Source organism: Apus apus, chromosome Z (assembly GCF_020740795.1).
Source record: "Apus apus isolate bApuApu2 chromosome Z, bApuApu2.pri.cur, whole genome shotgun sequence".
Lineage (NCBI taxonomy): Eukaryota > Metazoa > Chordata > Aves > Apodiformes > Apodidae > Apus > Apus apus.
The window spans coordinates 1278105-1297401 of NC_067312.1; the positions used below are offsets into that span (position 1 = coordinate 1278105).

General features: G+C 46.8%; 1 protein-coding gene across 1 annotated transcript in view; it reads left to right on the forward strand.

Annotated features, from left to right (window-relative positions):
* The window catches only part of MBD2 (methyl-CpG binding domain protein 2), a 28172-nt gene extending 10468 nt beyond the window's left edge, over positions 1-17704 (forward strand). The window contains exons 2-7 of the mRNA XM_051642527.1: positions 963-1122; positions 6754-6891; positions 11345-11435; positions 12417-12594; positions 15605-15745; positions 17233-17704. Of these exons, the coding sequence (XP_051498487.1) occupies positions 963-1122; positions 6754-6891; positions 11345-11435; positions 12417-12594; positions 15605-15734 (697 nt within the window). The 3' untranslated portion in view covers positions 15735-15745; positions 17233-17704. The remainder of the gene's footprint in view (positions 1-962; positions 1123-6753; positions 6892-11344; positions 11436-12416; positions 12595-15604; positions 15746-17232) is intronic.
* The last annotated feature ends 1593 nt before the right edge of the window (positions 17705-19297 follow it).

The following is a 19297-nucleotide window of genomic DNA, read 5'->3' on the forward strand; positions in this document are numbered from 1 at the left end:
TGGGTTTCAGGGTTTTGACACTGGGTTTGTTTCAGTGGCCAGGAATTTTGTATTGGACCACGGGACAGTTCTCTTTACCTGTGGGGTGTTTAGGCATTTTCTTATCCATCAGGAGCTTCTTAGCACTGACTTGCAGACCAGAGAGTGCAGGAACCCCCAGTGGGGTTGGGGAAAATCTGCACAAGGATTAAATGTCTATTTAGTGCAGCCAGCCCATGCACAATGTGTGTGACTGTGCTTGGGGTGCTTGAGGATGAAGGAGAGATGAGGGGATACAAGTTCTGTGATGCAAAGATTCCTTAGGATAACTGGAAGTTGGGTATTTGCTGCTGTTACTCCCAAATGTCAGCTGGGAATGGAGGATAACAAGAATTCCCCAATTCCGAGCGAAGACGATTTAAACAATGTCCCTGCAACTGGTTTGATCTGCTGTGGTGGGATCTCTCTGCACAATGGCAGCTGTTTGACATTCTGCATCATCTTGCTTGCTGCTTGCTTGCTTGTTGCTGAGCTCCTGGCTTTGCTCCCCAGCCTGGCTGGTGCTTTGTCACCTCCTGGCCTCCTCCTGCCCCTCTGCCCCACGCCTCGCTCCCTGCCAGCTGAGAAGGGTTGCTGTTGAGTCCAGGTTGCCCTTAGCTCAGTTTAAAACCCTGCACACAGTCTTGACGTGTGGGCAGAGACTGTCCTGACCCTGATACTGGAGCTGGGTTTGCCCAGGGAGTAGTGGATCCTGGTGCCCAACAACCTGTCAGAGAAATTAAACCCTGGGCAAAGGATGGGAGTGGATATGCCAAGGTTGGGCAGGTAAACCATCCCCAAGCAACACACCAATGAGTGTGCCACATGGAAGCAAGACAATGGAGACTTTTTAGGTCCTTAACAAGGTATAAAACCTGTTATAAGAAGTCAAGGTTATATCCTCTTGTACAACAAAACATACTAAAGTGTTTTCTTCTTTTTAGTCCAAGTGGTAAGAAGTTCAGAAGCAAGCCTCAGTTGGCAAGATACCTGGGAAACACTGTTGATCTCAGCAGTTTTGACTTCAGAACGGGAAAGATGATGCCCAGTAAATTGCAGAAGAACAAACAGAGACTAAGGAATGATTCTCTCAATCAAAATAAGGTTTGTTAGTCACTACTGTGTTTAAGGATATCCTAAGATTTTCCTTTCCTGTAGTTCCTTTAGCAATTTCGTTCCTGCTTTAAGCAGCCTGCTTGGAAGGTGTTCATGGATGCTTCATTTCTAGTAGTGGTAGAGACATAAGTTTATAAATAGAAGGAGTACTCTGCTACTACCAAGCAAGTATCAAGGTGAGGTTAATATGAATCAAAATTTGGAGTCATTCAGGAGTTGGCTTGGGAGTAAGAACCTCAGTGCTAAGTCATCTGCCTGAAGGGTATTCTGCTAAATGGGGAAAGGGAGGACTGTTCTCACCAAGAGATCCTGTGCCTGTGCCAGGCTTCAGGTTGCTGTGTTAATCTTCCTGTTCTGAGGTGAGATAGTTCCCATTTTGAATGTGTGCAGGATGTGTCAGGAAGCCTGTGTTCTGAGGCAGAGGCATTGATCTTCATTGATCAGCCTGGAGAAGAGAAGGCTCCAGGGAGACCTTAGAGCAGCTTCCAGGGCCTGAAGGGGCTCCAGGAAAGCTGGGGAGGGACTTTAGACAAGGGCAGGGAGGGAGAGGACAAGGGGGAATGGATTAAAACTGGAAGAGGGTAGATTTAGGTGAGACACGAGGGGAAATTCTTTAGTGTGAGGGTGGTGAGACCCTGGCCCAGGTTGCCCAGAGAAGCTGTGGCTGCCCCATCCCTGGCAGTGTTGAAGAGCAGGTTGGATGGGGCTTGGAGCAACCTGAGCTGGTGGGAAGTGTCCCTGCCCATGCAGGGGGGGTTGGAACTGGATGGTCTTTAAGGTCTCTTCCAACCCAAACCAGTCTGGGGTCCTATGATCTGTACAGACCTGGGTGTCTGTGTACAGCTCTGGGGCATTCCTGCCTAGGATTGGGCCTTTCTCAGTTGATCTGGTTGTTCTCTGCTTGTCTGTTTCTTTTGGAACAACAGTGTATCCTTTGGAATGCTGGAGACAATGTGTATAGTGGATTAAAAGCAAAAGGCTGAGCCATACAGAAGGGAAATAACTAAGGACATGACAAGGGAATTTAGCTGACTCTCAGATAAGAAATTCCTGGATAAACTACAGCAACCTCATCCAAGAGCTGGGAAGGATTTCTGTAACAACCTGCAATGTTTTCTTTTGGAAGTGTTTTATCCTTCAGGCTTTCCCAACTTACAGCACTGTATGATAATACCTGACAAGTTACAGCTCTGTCTTGTGCACTGATGGGTTTTGTGCTCTGCTGTTGGGAGTGCATGAGCCACACATTTCATGCTCACTTCATTTAAAGCATGTGTTCAATGGATTTCATCTATTCTTCCCACAGACACGAGGCTTTCAAAGAATATGACATTTGGGAGTAGTCCAAGGGGAGGTTTTGGTCAGGCTACTTTGGTATGAGGAGAAATGACACCATTTGGTATAAAAATCTAGATGACTCCATGCTCACTTCCCAGTCTTGTGGTCTTGTGGACTTGAGTGTTGCTCACAGTAGCTCTGCTAAATACAAAATTAGAAAAAAAGGCTTTTTTTTCTTAGATAAAGGTAATGTTTTCTTCCACAGGCACTGGAAGGGGTTGGTTGTGGCCATCTTCCAGTCCACTTTGCAGCTGTGCTGCTGGGGGGCCATAAAAGGCAGGCTTGTATAAGCAGCTTTGTGCATGAACTTGTATTTTGTGACTGGTTTTTTGTATAAACAATTTACCAGAAATGCCTCTAAGTTCTGTGGCTCCCCTTACATTTCAAGAGGGAATGTAAAAATATACTGGAGTTTTCTTTCTGGGTCTTGTCTAGGCAGTTAGATTGGTGTAGCTGGTGGGTGGGAAGTGTCTTGCCATCCTTGGAGCTTTGGAGATCCTCCACATTGGCAGATTAGAACTCAATGTCAAGGTTAACATGCTAATGCCACCTGGCTGGAGGTGGAACTGAGGGTAAGAGATGCTGAGGAGTGCTCTTCATTTGGTGATGTTAATGAATGGCAGTGTACATGAGGTGCAAATACTCTACTTATCCCCTGCCTTAGCACTCTGCATTCTTACTGACCTCTCAGGCAATTAAAGCCTATGTTTGATAAGCTGATTTATGACAGAGCTGCAGGAGGAGTTTTGCTTCAACCTGAGCTGATCTTGCCCTTGTTTCCTGTGTTAGCATTTCTACATTTCCCTTGCAAACTGAATGACTGGATTTAGTTGAAGAGACTGTGAAGGAAGGGACACAACTGAGTAGAATCCAATAGGTAGAGATGCTGCTGTGCTTATAAAAATATGCTTATTAATTCTTACTGTGGAAAAGAAAACATCACAGAGACTACAGGTGGAACATGCTGCCTGGGGAGAAGTGACTCCTTAGGTTCAAGGATTTGAAAGGCCTGGGAATGCACTGCTGGGTTTTAAAACCATTTTTATGTCTGGGACACAAGAATGCTTCTGGAAATACACATCTCTGGAAAGGCAGTGAACTGAAATTCTTCTGGAAACTGTTGTTGGAGCATAAAATACTCCTGCTGAGTAAAAATGAGCAGGGAACACTGATGTTTCTGGTAGTGGATACGTTGCTGTAGTGCCCAGAGTAGGGAAGGACTTTGGTGATACCAGGCAAGCAGTGTGAAAGCCCCAGAGTGTGTCTGTCTCTGAGGGCTGAATGTTTGAATATTGATTCAATATTCACACCTACAGAAAAGCTGAATATCAGGAGCTTCATCACCCTCTGGAACCAAGGAACCTGTGTCTGACCATCCATAGACAGTGGCTTCTGTCTGGAAAGCTCAGGAGGGCTCTCTGGTCTTCAGGAGAGCTGTTGGTTGTAGGGATCTTTGTTAATCATTTTATTAAGATGTACTGGAAGCCCTTCCTTGGTCATGAATAAACCTTGTGTGTGCCTTATGATTTGTTGTGAAAAAGCATTTCTCTGAGTATCAGTCACTCCCTGTCAACGTGTGGTAGTTTTTTTTTCCCCTGTACCTCTGAAGATCTGCTGGAGATGGGGGAGCTTTGCAAGCTGCTGTGCCAGGGAGTTCATTTCTGCTGTTCAAACCCAGTGCCACCAGTGAGGAAGCTGATGCACAAGGAGAGCAGAAAGTGCACATGTGACTGTGGTTAGCAAGGAAATGAAGTAGGGAAGTAATAAGATCATAATGGCAGTACTTAGGAACTGATCTGCTCTTGGTTTAAGCAGTTTATCCTAATGACCATTTTCAAGTGTGGAGCCTTGACAAAAAGTAGATGGGACATCAAGCCCTTGAACCTGCAGAGTTTGTAGCTCTCCGGGGTTTCATTTCAATTCTGGGGGACATATTCATGGAGCTGAACTTTCCTCATTTCTCAGACTGCTTGAAGAAATCTCTCTTCTTGTTTTTCCAAGTTTGATGGATTCAGTTTTTAACTTCATGTCCCATTACTGGCCACCAGGAACCTGCAAATATTTTTCCTGAGCTTGAAACTCAGACCTTTGTCCTAGAAACATTTGCTAAACCAGATTTATCCCCCATATGGCCTACTCTGTAGTATCACAGGGCTTTTTTTGCCAATTTTAATAGCTGTTTTACCACTAATACTGATGCTGCTGCACAGAATGCCCTGGGGCATGGACTTCAAAGCTTCAAATACCACTTTGAACTTGATGTCACAAGATCAGGGCATGGGAACCTTGTAGGATGGGCAAGACCCATCAAGGTTCTGGTGTGAGTGGTGAGAGGAAAGGTCATTGTCAAAATACTTGCTGCAAATTTAAGTACATGTCATTACTCTTTAGCTCTGGTTTGGTGGCTTTGTGCTGGTTAGAGGTGCTTAATTATCTGGGAAAAAGTCTAATATTAGACTTGCTATTGTTATACTCTGTGGGGGGAAAAAATAGATCCCAATAACCAGTGTCCACCATGCACAGCATGTGTTAAAAGCAGTGACCAGTGTATCTGAGAGTATTTTTCTGGTGGGCTGGGACTGTGTGGGTGAAACATGAGGAGAAGAACAGTGCCTGGATTTATTTATAAGCTTAGATTCTCACTCTGGCTTTGTGTGAACAGATCCCAGGACTTGTGTGCTAAAGAAATGGTGGTTTCTCTGGCTGGTTAAAGCTATCAAGTGTCACCAGGTGGAAGAAGCACTTGTGCTTCCATTGGAATTTGTGGGTTTAGCCTTTATTTTCATGAGGGAAGTTCTCCTTTGCCTCTCCCTCCCACCCTGCAGAAGGATCAAGTAGCTGGGAAAGAGCACCCACTGTAATAACCATTGCAGGGTGTAAGGGATGTCTTTGGGGTGGAGTGGCTTGGCTGCAGAATGGTCTTCATACTGGGTCTTCAAGCTTCTACCTGTCCTCCACCCACCCTGCAAGGACAGGCAGACAAAAGTACAGGTCATGCTGGTGGTGGAGGAACTCCCCTGCCAGATTGCTCTAAAAGAGGGACACCTGCTTTAATAATCACAATTTAATGGTAACATTTAATTTACTCTAATGGTTGGACTCGATGATCTTCAAGGTCTTTTCCAACCTGGGTGATTCTATGATTCTGTGAATTTAATCTGGGACAGATGCAGGGAAGAGAAGGCTTATTGCTTAATAAACCTAAGCCTCTAGCTGTATTTTCAATTTCATTTTTATCCATATCATTCCAGAGCAGCTGTAATCACTGTGCTGGCTTTTGTCATCTGGAATTCCTGAGTTCCAGCTTAGGAATGAAGGATTTTCAAATAGTTATCTGCTCTCTGATTCACAACATGGTCCTTTTTATGAGGTGGTGCAGTCCAAAGTGCATCATCAAAATATGAAATGTTGGGGATTTCATTCCCATGTCTAAGCCCAAGAGATTGATTTTTGTCACCAAATCAGGAGTCTAGGGAAATCCTAATGAAAAGCTTATAACATGATCCTTGGATGGACTCTGACATCCATGTTCTTGGTGTAACTTTGGAGCTCTGACCTTCCATTCAGTGCTAAAACTTCTGAGATCTGAAATACTCCCTAATAACTTGGTTGTGGTTTTTTTTGGTTTTTCCTTTTGAAGCAGAAGCAGGACACTTTTAAAAAGCTATTTTGGCAGCAGCTATTAATGTCTTGAAGTGCTCAGTGCTCTCCTGCAAAGCAGAGAACCTGCTTCTTGATACAAGCTCACTGGGAAGAATGTGGCTCGTGGAATATTTCTTGCCAGTGTCTTTCTTCTGTGGGTATAATCACTTCTTCTCAGTCCCACCTTGGTGTCCTTGGGGAAACCAGGAGGGAGTGATTGGAGTTGTTAGGAAAAGCACCAGCCAAAATGCAAGAGCTGTTCTTGGAACTCTGTTGGCTACCAATCTGTTTTCATGGAGCTTTGGAGGTTTTCCTTCTGGCATCTGATGGTGAAGCTGACTCTTCTCAGAATGCAATTGAAAGGAAAAGATGGACTTTCAAGCAGTTTGACCCTCCCTGAGAAGGTGAAACTTGTAGAGTTTTTTCTTTTAAAATGGGTGACTGCAAAGGTTAGTTAAGTGCAGCTCTTCAGTTAAATCTTTACTCCAAACTAAGGCTCTTTCTTCTGCCCATCAGTAGAAGAGGGTGAATCCAACATTAATTTGGGTGATTTTGCTGTATCATTTCTGTTAATTCACTTTTCTCTGCTTGTTTGTTGTTTTTTTTTTGTTGTTTGTTTGTTTGTTTGTTTTTTAACAGGGAAAACCAGACCTAAATACAACTTTACCAATCAGACAAACAGCATCCATTTTCAAACAACCAGTCACCAAAGTCACCAACCATCCCAGTAACAAGGTCAGGTCTGACCCACAGCGGGTGACGGAGCAGCCACGACAGGTGAGAATTCATCTCTGCCCATTGTTCCTCCTCAGAAACTTGAAGCAAGCTGGAAAAGTCCTTGTTTTCAGCTGGGCTTCAATTGCAGATGAGAATTCCTCTCTGGAAGGTCACTGACAGAAATATGTGTAATATATATATATGACAGTTTGAAAAAGCAGTTCAGATGGTGATGAATTTTCCTCAATCCAAGACAAATCCATATTTGATTACCACATTCCTCTTGAAATTCAGATATCTGCTGTATTGTCACAACTGGCCTTCAAATATAGGAATGTTTTCATGTGCAGCTTCTTAACAGAGGTTTCTAGGAAAGACACAGTTCCCAAGAAGGACTAGCTCTCTTTTCCATAGAAGAACTTGGTGCCAAAGCAATACAAAATGTATTTTTAAATCCCTCCTTTTCACACTGCTTCTATAAAGACAAACCCCAGGAGCTCAACCTCATCTCACACAAGTTCTCCTGTAGCTGCTTCTCTTCCCGTAAATGACAGGTCACCCCTTCACTCAGCACTGGTTTGGGTTTGGATTTTTGATGGGGAGGAGGGAGCTGAGAAGGAACTAAAGTCTGGTTAGTGAGCAACTGATCAGCTAGATAATGTAGAGTATGTTGGGCTGAGGTATTTAAGTCTGATTTGTGGTTTTTTTGGGTCCCAGCCTTAGTACCATCCAAGTGAAACACCTTTTGGTGTCTCAGGAGTGCAGGGATGAGAAGAAAATCCCCAGGCCTGCTCAGATATTTGTAGACTCACTTCTAACAACATGTCCTCTGAAACACGAGCTGTCTCTAATGTTGCACTTGCACACACCTTGAATGCTGTTCTTGTGAGAAGTGACACAAGGAATTTAGACTCTGCATCCTCTAAATTCAGGTGAGAAAGGAACAGAAGAGGTATGGAGCCCAGTTGGATGATGTCTTTTAGCAAGATGGGAAGGCCTCAGCTAACCTCACTGTTGGTCCCATGAAGTTCAGCAGGGGCCATGTAAGTGGATCACGTTCAGATCTAAAAGGTGCATAACTGCATGTGTCTGTTGATGCTCTTCCCATCCTTTTGGGTTTGCCTTTTGAACTGCTCCACTCTTTGGGCCAGGGAGGTCCTGTTGGTCGTGGCTGCTCAACCAGCAGTACCCACCACAGCCTGTGGAAATTTGGGCACCCCTGGGGCAAGAGGAATGGAAGCCTGGCAATTCATATCTTGATGGATCCCAGGCTCTTTCCAGCTTGCCTGTTTCCTCCCTCTTTTCTTTCTTCCAGAGTATTTTCTTCAAACACACAGTGACTGAACTCTTCTGGGAAAGCATCCCTTGTCTTTTTGTGAGCAGCTACCCAGTAGAAACCTGCAGAATCAGCTGCTTTCAAGCCTACCCAAGTTCAATCTTTGCCTCTTCGAGAAAGGTTCTAACAGATTTGAGCTGGAGCAAGATCTTCTAGAAATCATCATCTGCTGATCCTGGGTCAGCATCCTTTTTCCACCAAATTCTTTCTCCTTGCTGGGATGCAGCAGTGCATCTTCAGCAGAGGACACTTTAAACACTGCTCTTCTTCTGGAGTCACTTGCTGCATTTGGAAGAAATGTGTGCATGGAATGTGGACTCATTAATCCGACACATCTAACTGCAGAACAAACCTTGGGGTGGCCCACTCTTGTTTTTCTCCAAGCTAGAGTGTTGCCTTGGGGTGTTTTCCTGGTTTGTCATGGTTCTGAGTAGTGACAGAGGTGGGAGATTTGGGGAAGGGAAGGAAGAGGCTGTTAATGTTTTTACATTAAATCAGAGTGAGTTTTCGGTAAGGTTTTCATTAAAACATCTGGAACAAAGCAATTTAATGTGTCCTAGAATCCCAGACTGGTTTGGGTTGGAAGGGACCTTAAAGATTATCTAGTTCCAACCCCCTGCATGGGCAGGGACACCTCCCACCAGCCCAGGTTGCTCCAAGCCCCATCCAACCTGCCCTTCAACACTGCCAGGGCTGGGGCAGCCACAGCTTCCCTGGGCAGCCTGGGCCAGGCTCTCACCACCCTCACAGCAAAGAATTCCCTCCTCATGTCTCACCTAAATCTCTCCTCTTCCAGTTTTAATTCATTCCCCCTTGTCCTCTCCCTCCCTGCCCTTGTCCCAAGCCCCTCCCCAGCTTTCCTGGAGCCCCTTCAGGCCCTGGAAGGTGCTCTAAGGTCTCCCTGGAGCCTTCTCTTCTCCAGGCTGAACACCCCAACTCTCCCAGCCTGGCTCCAGAGCAGAGTTGCTCCAGCCCTCTCCTCATCTCTGTGGCCTCTTCTGGACTCTTCCCCAGGAGCTCCATGCCCTTCTCATGTGGGAGGCTCCAGAACTGGGCACAGTTCTCAGCAGAGCTGAGGAAAGGCAGAGAATCCCCTCCTGTGTTTCCATCACAAACCATTTCCAGGGAGCTGGTTTCTTTCCACACAAGTTCCTGGCATGCAATTATGGATGTTTCTTTGGTCTTAGCAGCCAGTCCCTGTTCATGTGTGCACCCTTCAGACATGCACCCCTTGTTTCAACATGCCATGCAGTGCATGCTGGTGTTTTCCTTGCTGGCTGGAGCATCACGTTGGATAGGTACAATCTCTGCTTGGTTCTCAAAAAGCAACAGCTCTTGTCTTGATGCCATGGAGACAGAGAAGTCAGGGTGAGGGCTGGAGTTGTTGGAAAACTTTATTCTTAATAAAGCCTGTGTTGAGCACTTGGCAATTGAGATACAATTGCTGGACAAATGGGTTTGAATTCTCTTCCCCCCCAGATAAAGCCTCTATTTTCCTGACATAAATAATCCCTACATATGTCACTGTCTTCTTCTCTCACACCCAGATGTGCAAACTTTCCTGTCCACAGTCTGTACATTTATCAGTGAATGCTGGAACTCTGCCTCTACAGCCTATTTGTATGTAAAACTCATTCAGTTGTCACTCCCAGTGTCATTCCTCCCTTTTCCCCCAGTCCTTGGCCCAAATCCATGAAGATTCTTACTTCTGTACTTCTAGATGCCTACCTCTGAAAGCTTTATCTGCTTGTATCTCCCTTCTCAAAAGAGGCTCACCAGAATTCCCTGAAAATTCTCCTTTGCCTCCTTCCACAGAGATCAAAAGCAAGGAGTGCTGTAGCTTGTTCATGGCCTGAGAGTGAGAAGACATGCTTGTTGGTGTTGGCAGGGAAGATAACTTGGCAGCAGCTCTTCCTGAAGCAGTAAACCCTGTGGTAGTTCTTGGAAAGAGAAACTCAGACCAGCTTGATGGAGGCAGATTTGTCACCAAGAGCAGCAGATCCTCTGCAGCTGCTGGCTCCCCATCTCAGCACGTTCAGTCATTGCACACAACAAGTGTCACCAGATTGTCTTAAGTCTTTTTCCAACCAACACCCCTGCAAGACAACATCTTAAGGCTTTCAAAGCCACTCTTCAAGGTTTTACAGCTTGCTGGTTATCAGAGTGGGGAGCTGGACCCCTCTAGCAAATGACACATGGTGTCTCAGGCAGCACAAGTCTCCTTCACCCTGCTGACTGACAAGGCTGTTGAAGACACCTTGTGGAGAGGACTGGCTTTTCCTTGGCATAACTGTGTGGTTTATCTGCAGTCAGTCAGTTTGGTTTCACTCCTAAGGCAGAGATGGTGTGTTGGGTTTCTCTTGGCTGCCTCAGGAACTGCAAACCTGTGGGTGTTTTCTGGCTAAGCATGCCTGGTGCCCAGTGCCCCAGCTGGGAAGCAGTGTCCCTGGCAGCAGAGGTTCCACGCAGATGGAAGAGGATGCTCTGGTTGCATCACTTCCAGTTTGGGAACAGAATGTGGCATTCAGAAGCTCCATCTTCAACTGAGGCCTTTGGACACTCAGCTACAACAATTCCCTAGCAGTGGGGTTAGTTTTTCATCTCAGGTTTTGCAGGCATGAAAAGAAAGAGATTATTTGTTTTTTCTCTTCTCCATGTTCTGCAGAAAACCCAAACCATTCCCAAATGCTCTTTCCACAGGACATGGTCCTTGCTTACCTCCCTAGTAGGCTCATTTGTTAAAGAAAGCTTCTCATGGAATGGAAAGCAACTTTAAAAGTAGCTTTCATTGCTCTCTTATAGAAAATAGAAATAGAAAAGGCCCATTTCAAAGAGCAGTCTCCAGGCCACAACTCCAGGATGAATCTGCAGTGGGCCAGGGGTGAGCAGGGAAATCTGTACCATTGAACCAGTCCTCTGATAGGTCAAGCAACTGGTTCCTGAGAGGAATGGGAACATGTTCCCAGCTAATCAGTGAATGATGAAAGTAAAACACAGGTACATTTCCTTCATGCCTCTTCCTGAGTGTGGGAAGATGTGATTCTATTTCCAGAGGAGTCTCTTTTGTTGTTCTGCTGCTGTTCTGATCAGGAGTGTGTTTTATTTCCATGAGCTGATTTAGCTTTTGGTGGGTTTTTAAATTCTTTTTAATGAGCAATGATGTTTTCTCTGTTTCAGCTTTTCTGGGAGAAGAGGCTACAAGGCCTTAGTGCATCAGATGTCAGTGAACAAATCATAAAATCCATGGAGCTTCCTAAAGGTCTTCAAGGTATTGTGATCACCCACTGCAGCTGCCTCAGATCCACCAAGTCACTCCTGCTTAAAAAGGGGCTTGTGGTGCCCTTTGCCAGTGTTGTTTGTAAATGTTTTCAGGTTGTAAGTGTCCTTGCTGACAGAACAGTCTCCAAAACAATCTGTAATTCATTTCAGTCCTTAATATAAACCACACCTCAGAACTGCACTCTTGTTGGTGAAAGCTGATCCCAGCTAGTTCAGAATTAATAGTTTTGTTCCACAGCTTGGGAGATCTTCTCAGGAATGTGAGGCTTGTGAAGAACTTCAGTGTTGATTTCCCAGAATTAATGTAATACTTTGTAGCATTGAAGTGGAGACAGTGCTGGTGTGGGTGGATCCCAGGAAGCTGCAAAGAAACTGTTTCAATAAGTGACTGATAAATGTAGGATGTGAACTTATTAAAAAATTGATTAAAAAAAAATACCCCAGCCAGTTTTAGCAGTGACTTACACTTCATTTAAATTCCAAAGCCAGTTTTAAGAACTTGCTTCTAACTCTTTCATTATCCACTGGCAATTCTATCATGTCCATAACCCTACAGGCTGAGAAGAGCTCTGCCATGAGAAGTTGCATGTGGAGTGGGAATGGGAACTGTTCCTTCCTCTTTGTTGCAGGAGTTGGGAATGGGAACTGTTCCTTCCTCTTTGTTGCAGGAGTTGGGAATGGGAACTGTTCCTTCCTCTTTGTTGCAGGGGTTGGGAATGGGAACTGTTCCTTCCTCTGTTGCAGGGGTTGGGAATGATAACTGTTCCTTCCTCTGTTGCAGGGGTTGGGAATGGGAACTGTTCCTTCCTCTTTGTTGCAGGAGTTGGGAATGATAACTGTTCCTTCCTCTTTGTTGCAGGGGTTGGGAATGGGAACTGTTCCTTCCTCTGTTGCAGGGGTTGGGAATGGGAACTGTTCCTTCCTCTGTTGCAGGGGTTGGGAATGATAACTGTTCCTTCCTCTGTTGCAGGGGTTGGCCCTGGGAACAATGATGACACCCTGCTATCAGCTGTTGCCAGTGCCCTGCACACCAGTTCTGCCCCCATCACAGGGCAGCTCTCTGCAGCTGTGGAGAAGAACCCAGCAGTCTGGCTGAACACATCTCAGCCCCTCTGCAAAGCTTTCATAGTCACAGATGATGACATTAGGTAAGTTTTACAGTCTTGGGGAAAATGAAAAGCAAGTTCCATTCAAGCAGGTGGCTTCCTGGCTCAGACCTGGAGATCAGGGAAGTGTGAACCTGCTTCTTGTGCCTGTTGGTTAGTTCAGTATGCTGAAAAAAATGAAGACCTGGACTTTGTGGTCCAAACAAAAATATAAAATACTCACTAAGAGTCATAATGCACATTTTCTTTCCCAAGAGAATGCCCTACACATCAGGCTGTTGTCATGGCTTGTAGTGAGAGGACAAGGGGGAATAGATCAAAACTGAGAGGGGGGGGATTTAGGTTGGACATGAGGAGGAAATTCTTGGCTGTGAGGGTGGTGAGACCCTGGCCCAAGTTGCCCAGAGAAGCTGTGGCTGCCCCATCCCTGGCAGTGTTGAAAGGTCTTTTGTCCCTGCTAGAGAAAAGCTTTGACCAGTTCCTCCCTTTCAGGATGAGCTGGCAATGGTACCTTCTGAAAATAGCAAATAGGTGGATTGGTTTTTTTCTAGTTGTGCTGGGGTGGGAGAAGTTTGCCATTACATGGTAACAAGCATTTTTGATTCCCAGCTCTCTCCTGCTTCTTTCCTTAGTGGGGTTTTCTGAAGCTTACAGTTTTCAGGGGTTTGCTTTTCCTAAAGCTGAGAAGTCATTGCTGAAAATCCCACCTATCACTTTTCAACAGCCCTTTCTCCTGCTCAGTGCAGACTCTTGGCTGAGCACACACCACCCCCCAGCAGGTTCTGTCCCTCAGCTTGCTTTCCTTTTTTGTTTTTTGACAAATAGGCTGGTACTGGGACTGCTGCCTCTTTGTCTGGGTAGCCATAACCAAAAGCAAAACAACTCATGTGGCATCTCTGTCGTGCTCTGCCTGGTAGTGGGGAAGAAAAAGTCCCTGTTCATCTGTCCAAAAACTAAGCTGTATTTACCAGGAGGCAGCAGTGGGGAGCAATTCAAGTTTAGTGCTCTCTGAGTTGGTTTGGCATGGGTTTAAGGATGTCTTCAGCTCTGGGAGCCTTGGCCCAAGCTGTGGGTTAGCCCCTCACAACACTCCTCAGTACCCCAAACAAATCTCACCTTCAGTCTGACTCCCCAAAGCCCCAGGAACTATCATGATAAACTCAGAAAACCTGGAGTTTAATATCATAGAGCAACCACAGTCAACACACTAGGAAATAATTCTCCTTCCAGGAAGTGGGTCTCAGAGCTGGGTAGTGGAAGACACTGGAATTCCTGCTGCTGAGAAGCTCTGGAGTGTGTTTTTCACAGAGTAAATGTTGCTGTGAGGACTCCTGGGGATGGTTGGTTCTCCATGGGAGTGGAGGTGGAGCCTGTGGGCTGGGGGGTTGTGGAAGGATCCCACTGCCTTAACCAGGGGAAAAATAACATACATTTCACCTACTTATTTCCCTCCATCTTTGGCCAGTTCACAGGCTACTCCAGCAGTCAGATGGTGGCACATTTTATCACTATTTGCTTCTTTAAATTCTGTTTCAGCTTCTGTATGGTCTTGCTTTTCATTCAGTTAACAAACACTGAATTGGCTACCCAGGCTTTTATTTCTCCTTTGTCCAGCAGGTTCTGTAAAGGAGATCAAGCATCTTGGGTGTAGTTGGGCTCTCTGCCCCTGGGTTGGAAAGATCAGTTTCTCAGCACTGCAAATTAGCAGCTCTGGGAGAGTGAAGTGCAGGTTGGAGAGAGAAAACAAGGATAGAAAACAGCCTGAAGATAGAAAACAAGTTGTGTACTGAACTACTAGCTGGGTCTTTTTGTTTCTCTTCCCTTCTCTTGCTACCTGGGAGCACACAGCCCTCCCTGAAGCACCTGGGGTGTGCTGCTGGTGGTTGCAGCTGGAGAACTGAACAGCCCTCCAGGCTGGGGCTTCTCAGAGGCTTCTGTGGAACATGTTGGATCTCTCTCCTGCCCTTCTGAGATCTGATGTTCTTTGCATCTGTCCTGCTGTCCTACACAGCCCCAGGGAGCTTGCAGCACTAATGAGTGTTTCCCTGGGCTGGCTTCTGATCAGTACTGGCCATTTTTAAGCACATATTTTGTTGAAAGATGTTCTTTTCTTGGCAGAAACAGCTTGAGGGAACAAGTGGATTGAAATGTAAGAAAAAAAAGAAAATGGGTCTGATGTAAAACTTGTTTCTTCTTGGGAAAACTTCAAGAGAGGATCCCTTGTTTTCTGGTCACATTTGAAAAGCTCAGTTTTACCTTCCAAACTAAACATTGAATCAAAATTAAAATTTGAAGAGGGGGGATTGAGGTGAGACATGAGGAGGGAATTCTTTGGTGTGAGGATGGTGAGACCCTGGCCCAGGCTGCCCAGGGAAGCTGTGGCTGCCCCATCCCTGGCAGTGTTGAAGGGCAGGTTGGATGGGGCTTGGAGCAACCTGGGCTGCTGGGAGGTGTCCCTGCCCATAAGGTCCCTTCCAACCCAAACCAGTCTGGGATTCTGTGATTCTAGGACAATATCTTACATGTATATTGATACCAAGGTAGTACTTTTGAATTAACTTGCCCCAGGGAAGCAAACCTTTGTCTCAGCAGAAGCTGCTTCCATCTGAAATGCATCAGTGACTAGTAGAGAAGACTGAGTAGCTTAGGTAGGAGTAATTAAATCCATCAGTGCAAACAGTGAAGCTCCTTGAGGTTCTTCTCCTGTGGACACACGGTAGGACTTGGAGCTGGTTCTCTGAGCACTTAGAAACCTACTCAGTGTCCCAGCACCCTGTACAGGTGCTCCTGCTGTACACACCTTCATGTGGGGCAAGAGGGAGGTGGCCTCAGGTCTCCTCTCAGTGCTCCTGGTGGGAACCTCCTGCTATGACTGATTTTCAGTTGGTTTAGATAATCCTTGTAGGTCCCTTCCAACTGGAACTATTCTAATTTAAATCAGGGGTTGAGAAACCAGTCCTGGGTCATTGTGGGTGCAGGTGTTGTGCTCCCAGCCTGCTGGTACACTGGAGGGATTGATGGTTTTGCCCCTTCTTCCCTCCTCTCCCCTCAGGAAACAAGAAGAGCGGGTGCAACAAGTGCGCAAGAAGCTGGAGGAAGCTCTGATGGCAGATATCCTGTCACGGGCAGCTGACACAACAAGGGATCTAGATGTGGAAATGGATAATGGAGAGGAGGCATGAAGAGAAATCAGGTGAGTCAGGGACCTCCTGGAGCCCCACGAAGAAGGCCCTTGAGGTCCTGGTGGACAACAGGTTACCCATGGGACAGCAAGGTGCCCTTGTGGCCAAGAGAGCCAATAGTATCCTGGGGTGCATTAAGAACGGGGTGGCCAGCAGGTCAAGGGAGGTTCTCCTGCCCCTCTGCTCTGCCCTGGTGAGACCACAGCTGGAGGATTGTGTCCAGTTCTGGGCTCCCCAGTTCCAGAGGGACAGGGATTTGCTGGGAAGAGTCCAAGGGAGGCTACAAGGGTGATGAAGGGACTGGAACATCTGCCTGATGAGGAGAGGCTGAGAGACCTGGGGCTGTTTAATCTGGAGAAGAGAAGGCTGAGAGGGGACCTGATGATTGTCTCTCAATCTCTGCAGGGTGGGTGTCAAGAATGGGCCAGTCTCTGGTCAGTGGTGCCTGTGACAGGACGAGGGGAAACGGCACCAAGTGACAACACAGGAAGTTCCACCTCACCAGGAGGAGAAACTTCTTTGCTGTGAGGGTGACAGAGCCCTGGGACAGGCTGCCCAGAGAGGCTGTGGAGTCTCCTGCTCTGGAGACTTCCCAGACCCATCTGGACACGTTCCTGTGTGACCTGCCCTGGGTGTTCCTGCTGCAGCAGGGGGGTGGGACTCGATGATCTCCAGAGGTCCCTTCCAACCCCTAACATCCTGTGATTCTGTGAAGTCAAGAAAGAACACTGTTTGAAGATGTGATATTTCAAGCCTTTGCCCTTTTAGAACCCAACTGCCAATTAGAATTTTTGAATTTGGCACAAATCATCATTTCTTCATGGAGTCATGAAGTTACTCCTCCTTGTGCTGGTGCTGTGCTTCTCTGCAGGGATCAGCTGGCTCAGCAGGCCTGGAGCTTCACCAGGGTGTGAAGTCACTCCCTGTTGACACGTGGGCAGCCAGAGCACACAGAAATGTGCAGGGCTCTGCTCCATCCAACTGCTTTTCCTTTTTTTTGCCCTGCTGGCTTTCAGTACAGGCTGGAAGGAGGTTTTTGAGGAAGGGGGTAGCTCATGTGCAGCAGCTTGTGAGGCACAAGCTGGTTTCCTTGGCACAGACCGACGTTCCAGCGTCACCTTGTTCTGCTCAGCAAACTCCTCGGGTGAAGTTGCATTTAAAAACCACCAAGAATTCAAAAAAAAAACCCAACAACCCCACCAAAGCAAAGAAGCTTGAAGGCTGCACCGGGGGACTGGGGCTGGGTAACCTGCCAGGGAATGTGGGGGGGAGGTTAAACACACCTTGGGGCTGTGGGTTTGCTGAGTGAAAGACGAACCAGGTTTTACTGGTTTGAAGAACCGAGCAGCTCCTTGCAGTGCAGTCATTTCTTGTTAGGCTCTTCTGGGCTGGGCATGGTGTGTCCTGGGCGTGGGAGTGGAGCAGCCACCCCAGTCCCTGCCTGCTGCAGCCTCCAGCCTTCCCTTCTCCAAAGGGCTTCTTCCTCTCTCTTTTCCAGGTACTTCAACTGACTTGTCCCAGGAGGAACTTCCCAAAAGACAGAGGCACTTTCTCCTTCGGTCTTTCGTTGTCAGAAGAAATGGACCCATGCACATTTATAGAGCTTTCTAATAGCATTAAAACCAATGCCTTTTTTAGACTCCTATTTTTGATGTATATATCTTATTTGAAAAGCAACTTTATTTTGTGTCCTATGACTTCAAAGTCCTTTTTTAAAGTATCGAACGTCGCCCTTAATCTAAAGCTGAGCTTTTGATGCCAGGTTGCAAACCTACTGGAATTCTATTTGCCTGTACTAAGTATTTGTTTTTCCTGTGGTTTTTAGTAAGGACAGATCAGGAGAACAGAGTGATTTCCCAATGAAAGATTATTGTGACTCTGTATATAAACAGATTTTTATACCTATGGGTGAAAGCACCTGTACATTCTTCCGTCATCACTGTAAAGAGAAATAAATGATTATATTCCAAGCCCTTGGAAACTTGTCGTGCTGTGGATAGAGTCAGCAAGGAGTGTCCCTGCTTGTCTTGCAGGGCCAGATACTGGCTGGGTGGGAATATCTCACCAAGTGCTGCCTTTGCCCAGGGCGCTGCCTTCAGGAAATCTGCCTGAGCTGGGAGCACTTGTGGGCTTTTCAGCTGAGGTGAAGCACAAATATTTCCTCTGAGAGAGAGGGTTGCTGATAAAGGAGTGGCCAGCATGACTTTGACAGGGTTCAGGCTTCTGCTTTCAGGTCAAAGGGAGACTGAGAGAAGTGTCTTCAGTGCAGAATGCAGGGGGGGGGCAAAACTTGGGCTGGTTGGTTTCTGGCTGAGCACAGCAGTGAGGCCATGGGGACAGCCCTGCAAAGAGACCTGGCAGGTGAGGTGGGTCTTGAACACTCCCTCAGAAACCTCAGAAATAAGAAAAAAAAACCTAATAGGTTTACTTAACTTCTCTGGAGAACTGGAAACTGAATTGCCTGGCAGGTCAGAGTAGTTCCAAGGTTAGAGTAATGCCTGGCAGTGTTGAAGGGCAGGTTGGATGGGGTTTGGAGCAACCTGGGCTGGTGGGAGGTGTCCCTGCCCATGCAGGGAGGTTGGGCTGAATGATGTTGAAGGTCCCTCCCAACCCAAACCAGTCTGGGATTCTGGTTTTCTATGACTAGTAACATCAGACTTCTCTGCAGCCCACGGAGGGAGGAGATTTCTGTCGCCTCCAGAGTCCCTCTTCTGTCCCCACAAGGGGGAGAGCAGAGAGACAGGTGATCTTGCTGTGGGATTTCCTGGGATGGGTGTGAGCTGGGAATCCAGGCCCAGCACCGTGTTTTCTCAAGCAGCTTCCTTCAGTTTATAATTGGGCAGAAAAATAGAGAAGAACAGATCTGGTCTTCTGCAGCCTGGGCAGGGTCTGGGGAGCCATCAAACTCTCTCCTCAAGAAGAGAGTGGAGCCCAGTGCTACCAGGCTTCTGCCAAACTGGGAAAAAGGCATTTTCCCAAGAGTATTATCAGCACTTGGTGAATTTCATGACAACAGTTTTTTTGGGGAATAGCTGTATGTCTGTCTGTGTGTGTGTGGTGCTGGCTGGTGGCTTCTCAGAAGACCAGTGAAGGGTCTGAGAGATAAAAACTCAGCACAGAAGAGGAGTGAAAACCCATCCCCAGCGAGAAGGAGCTGGGCTTGGGAACAGGTTGTGCTCGTTCTAATCCCAGAGTTGTGTCTGTGCAGTTCCTGCTCAGAGGGCTGATGGCCAGGGACAAGTGACTCCTCCTCCTCCTGCTCCACCTGCAGTCTCATTTTAGGGCTGGAAGTGCCAGGAGGCTGCTCTTACACTCCTGAATGCTCAAGTGCAATGAAACCAGCACAGAAGTGACTTTAAAAGCCTCTTCCCAGTCCCATGTGAGAGCAGAAAGCAGAGGCAGCCCCTTCAGAAGGAAAGGTGGCTCTGAGTAGTGACTGTTGAACTGCACCCTGGAGCTTTTGGCTGTTCATCACACCAATATGAACCCTTGGAGCAGGGTGGGTTGTCCTGATCTTTCCTGCAGAGCATCTGGACTCTGCTGGTGCTTCCCACCCCCCGGGG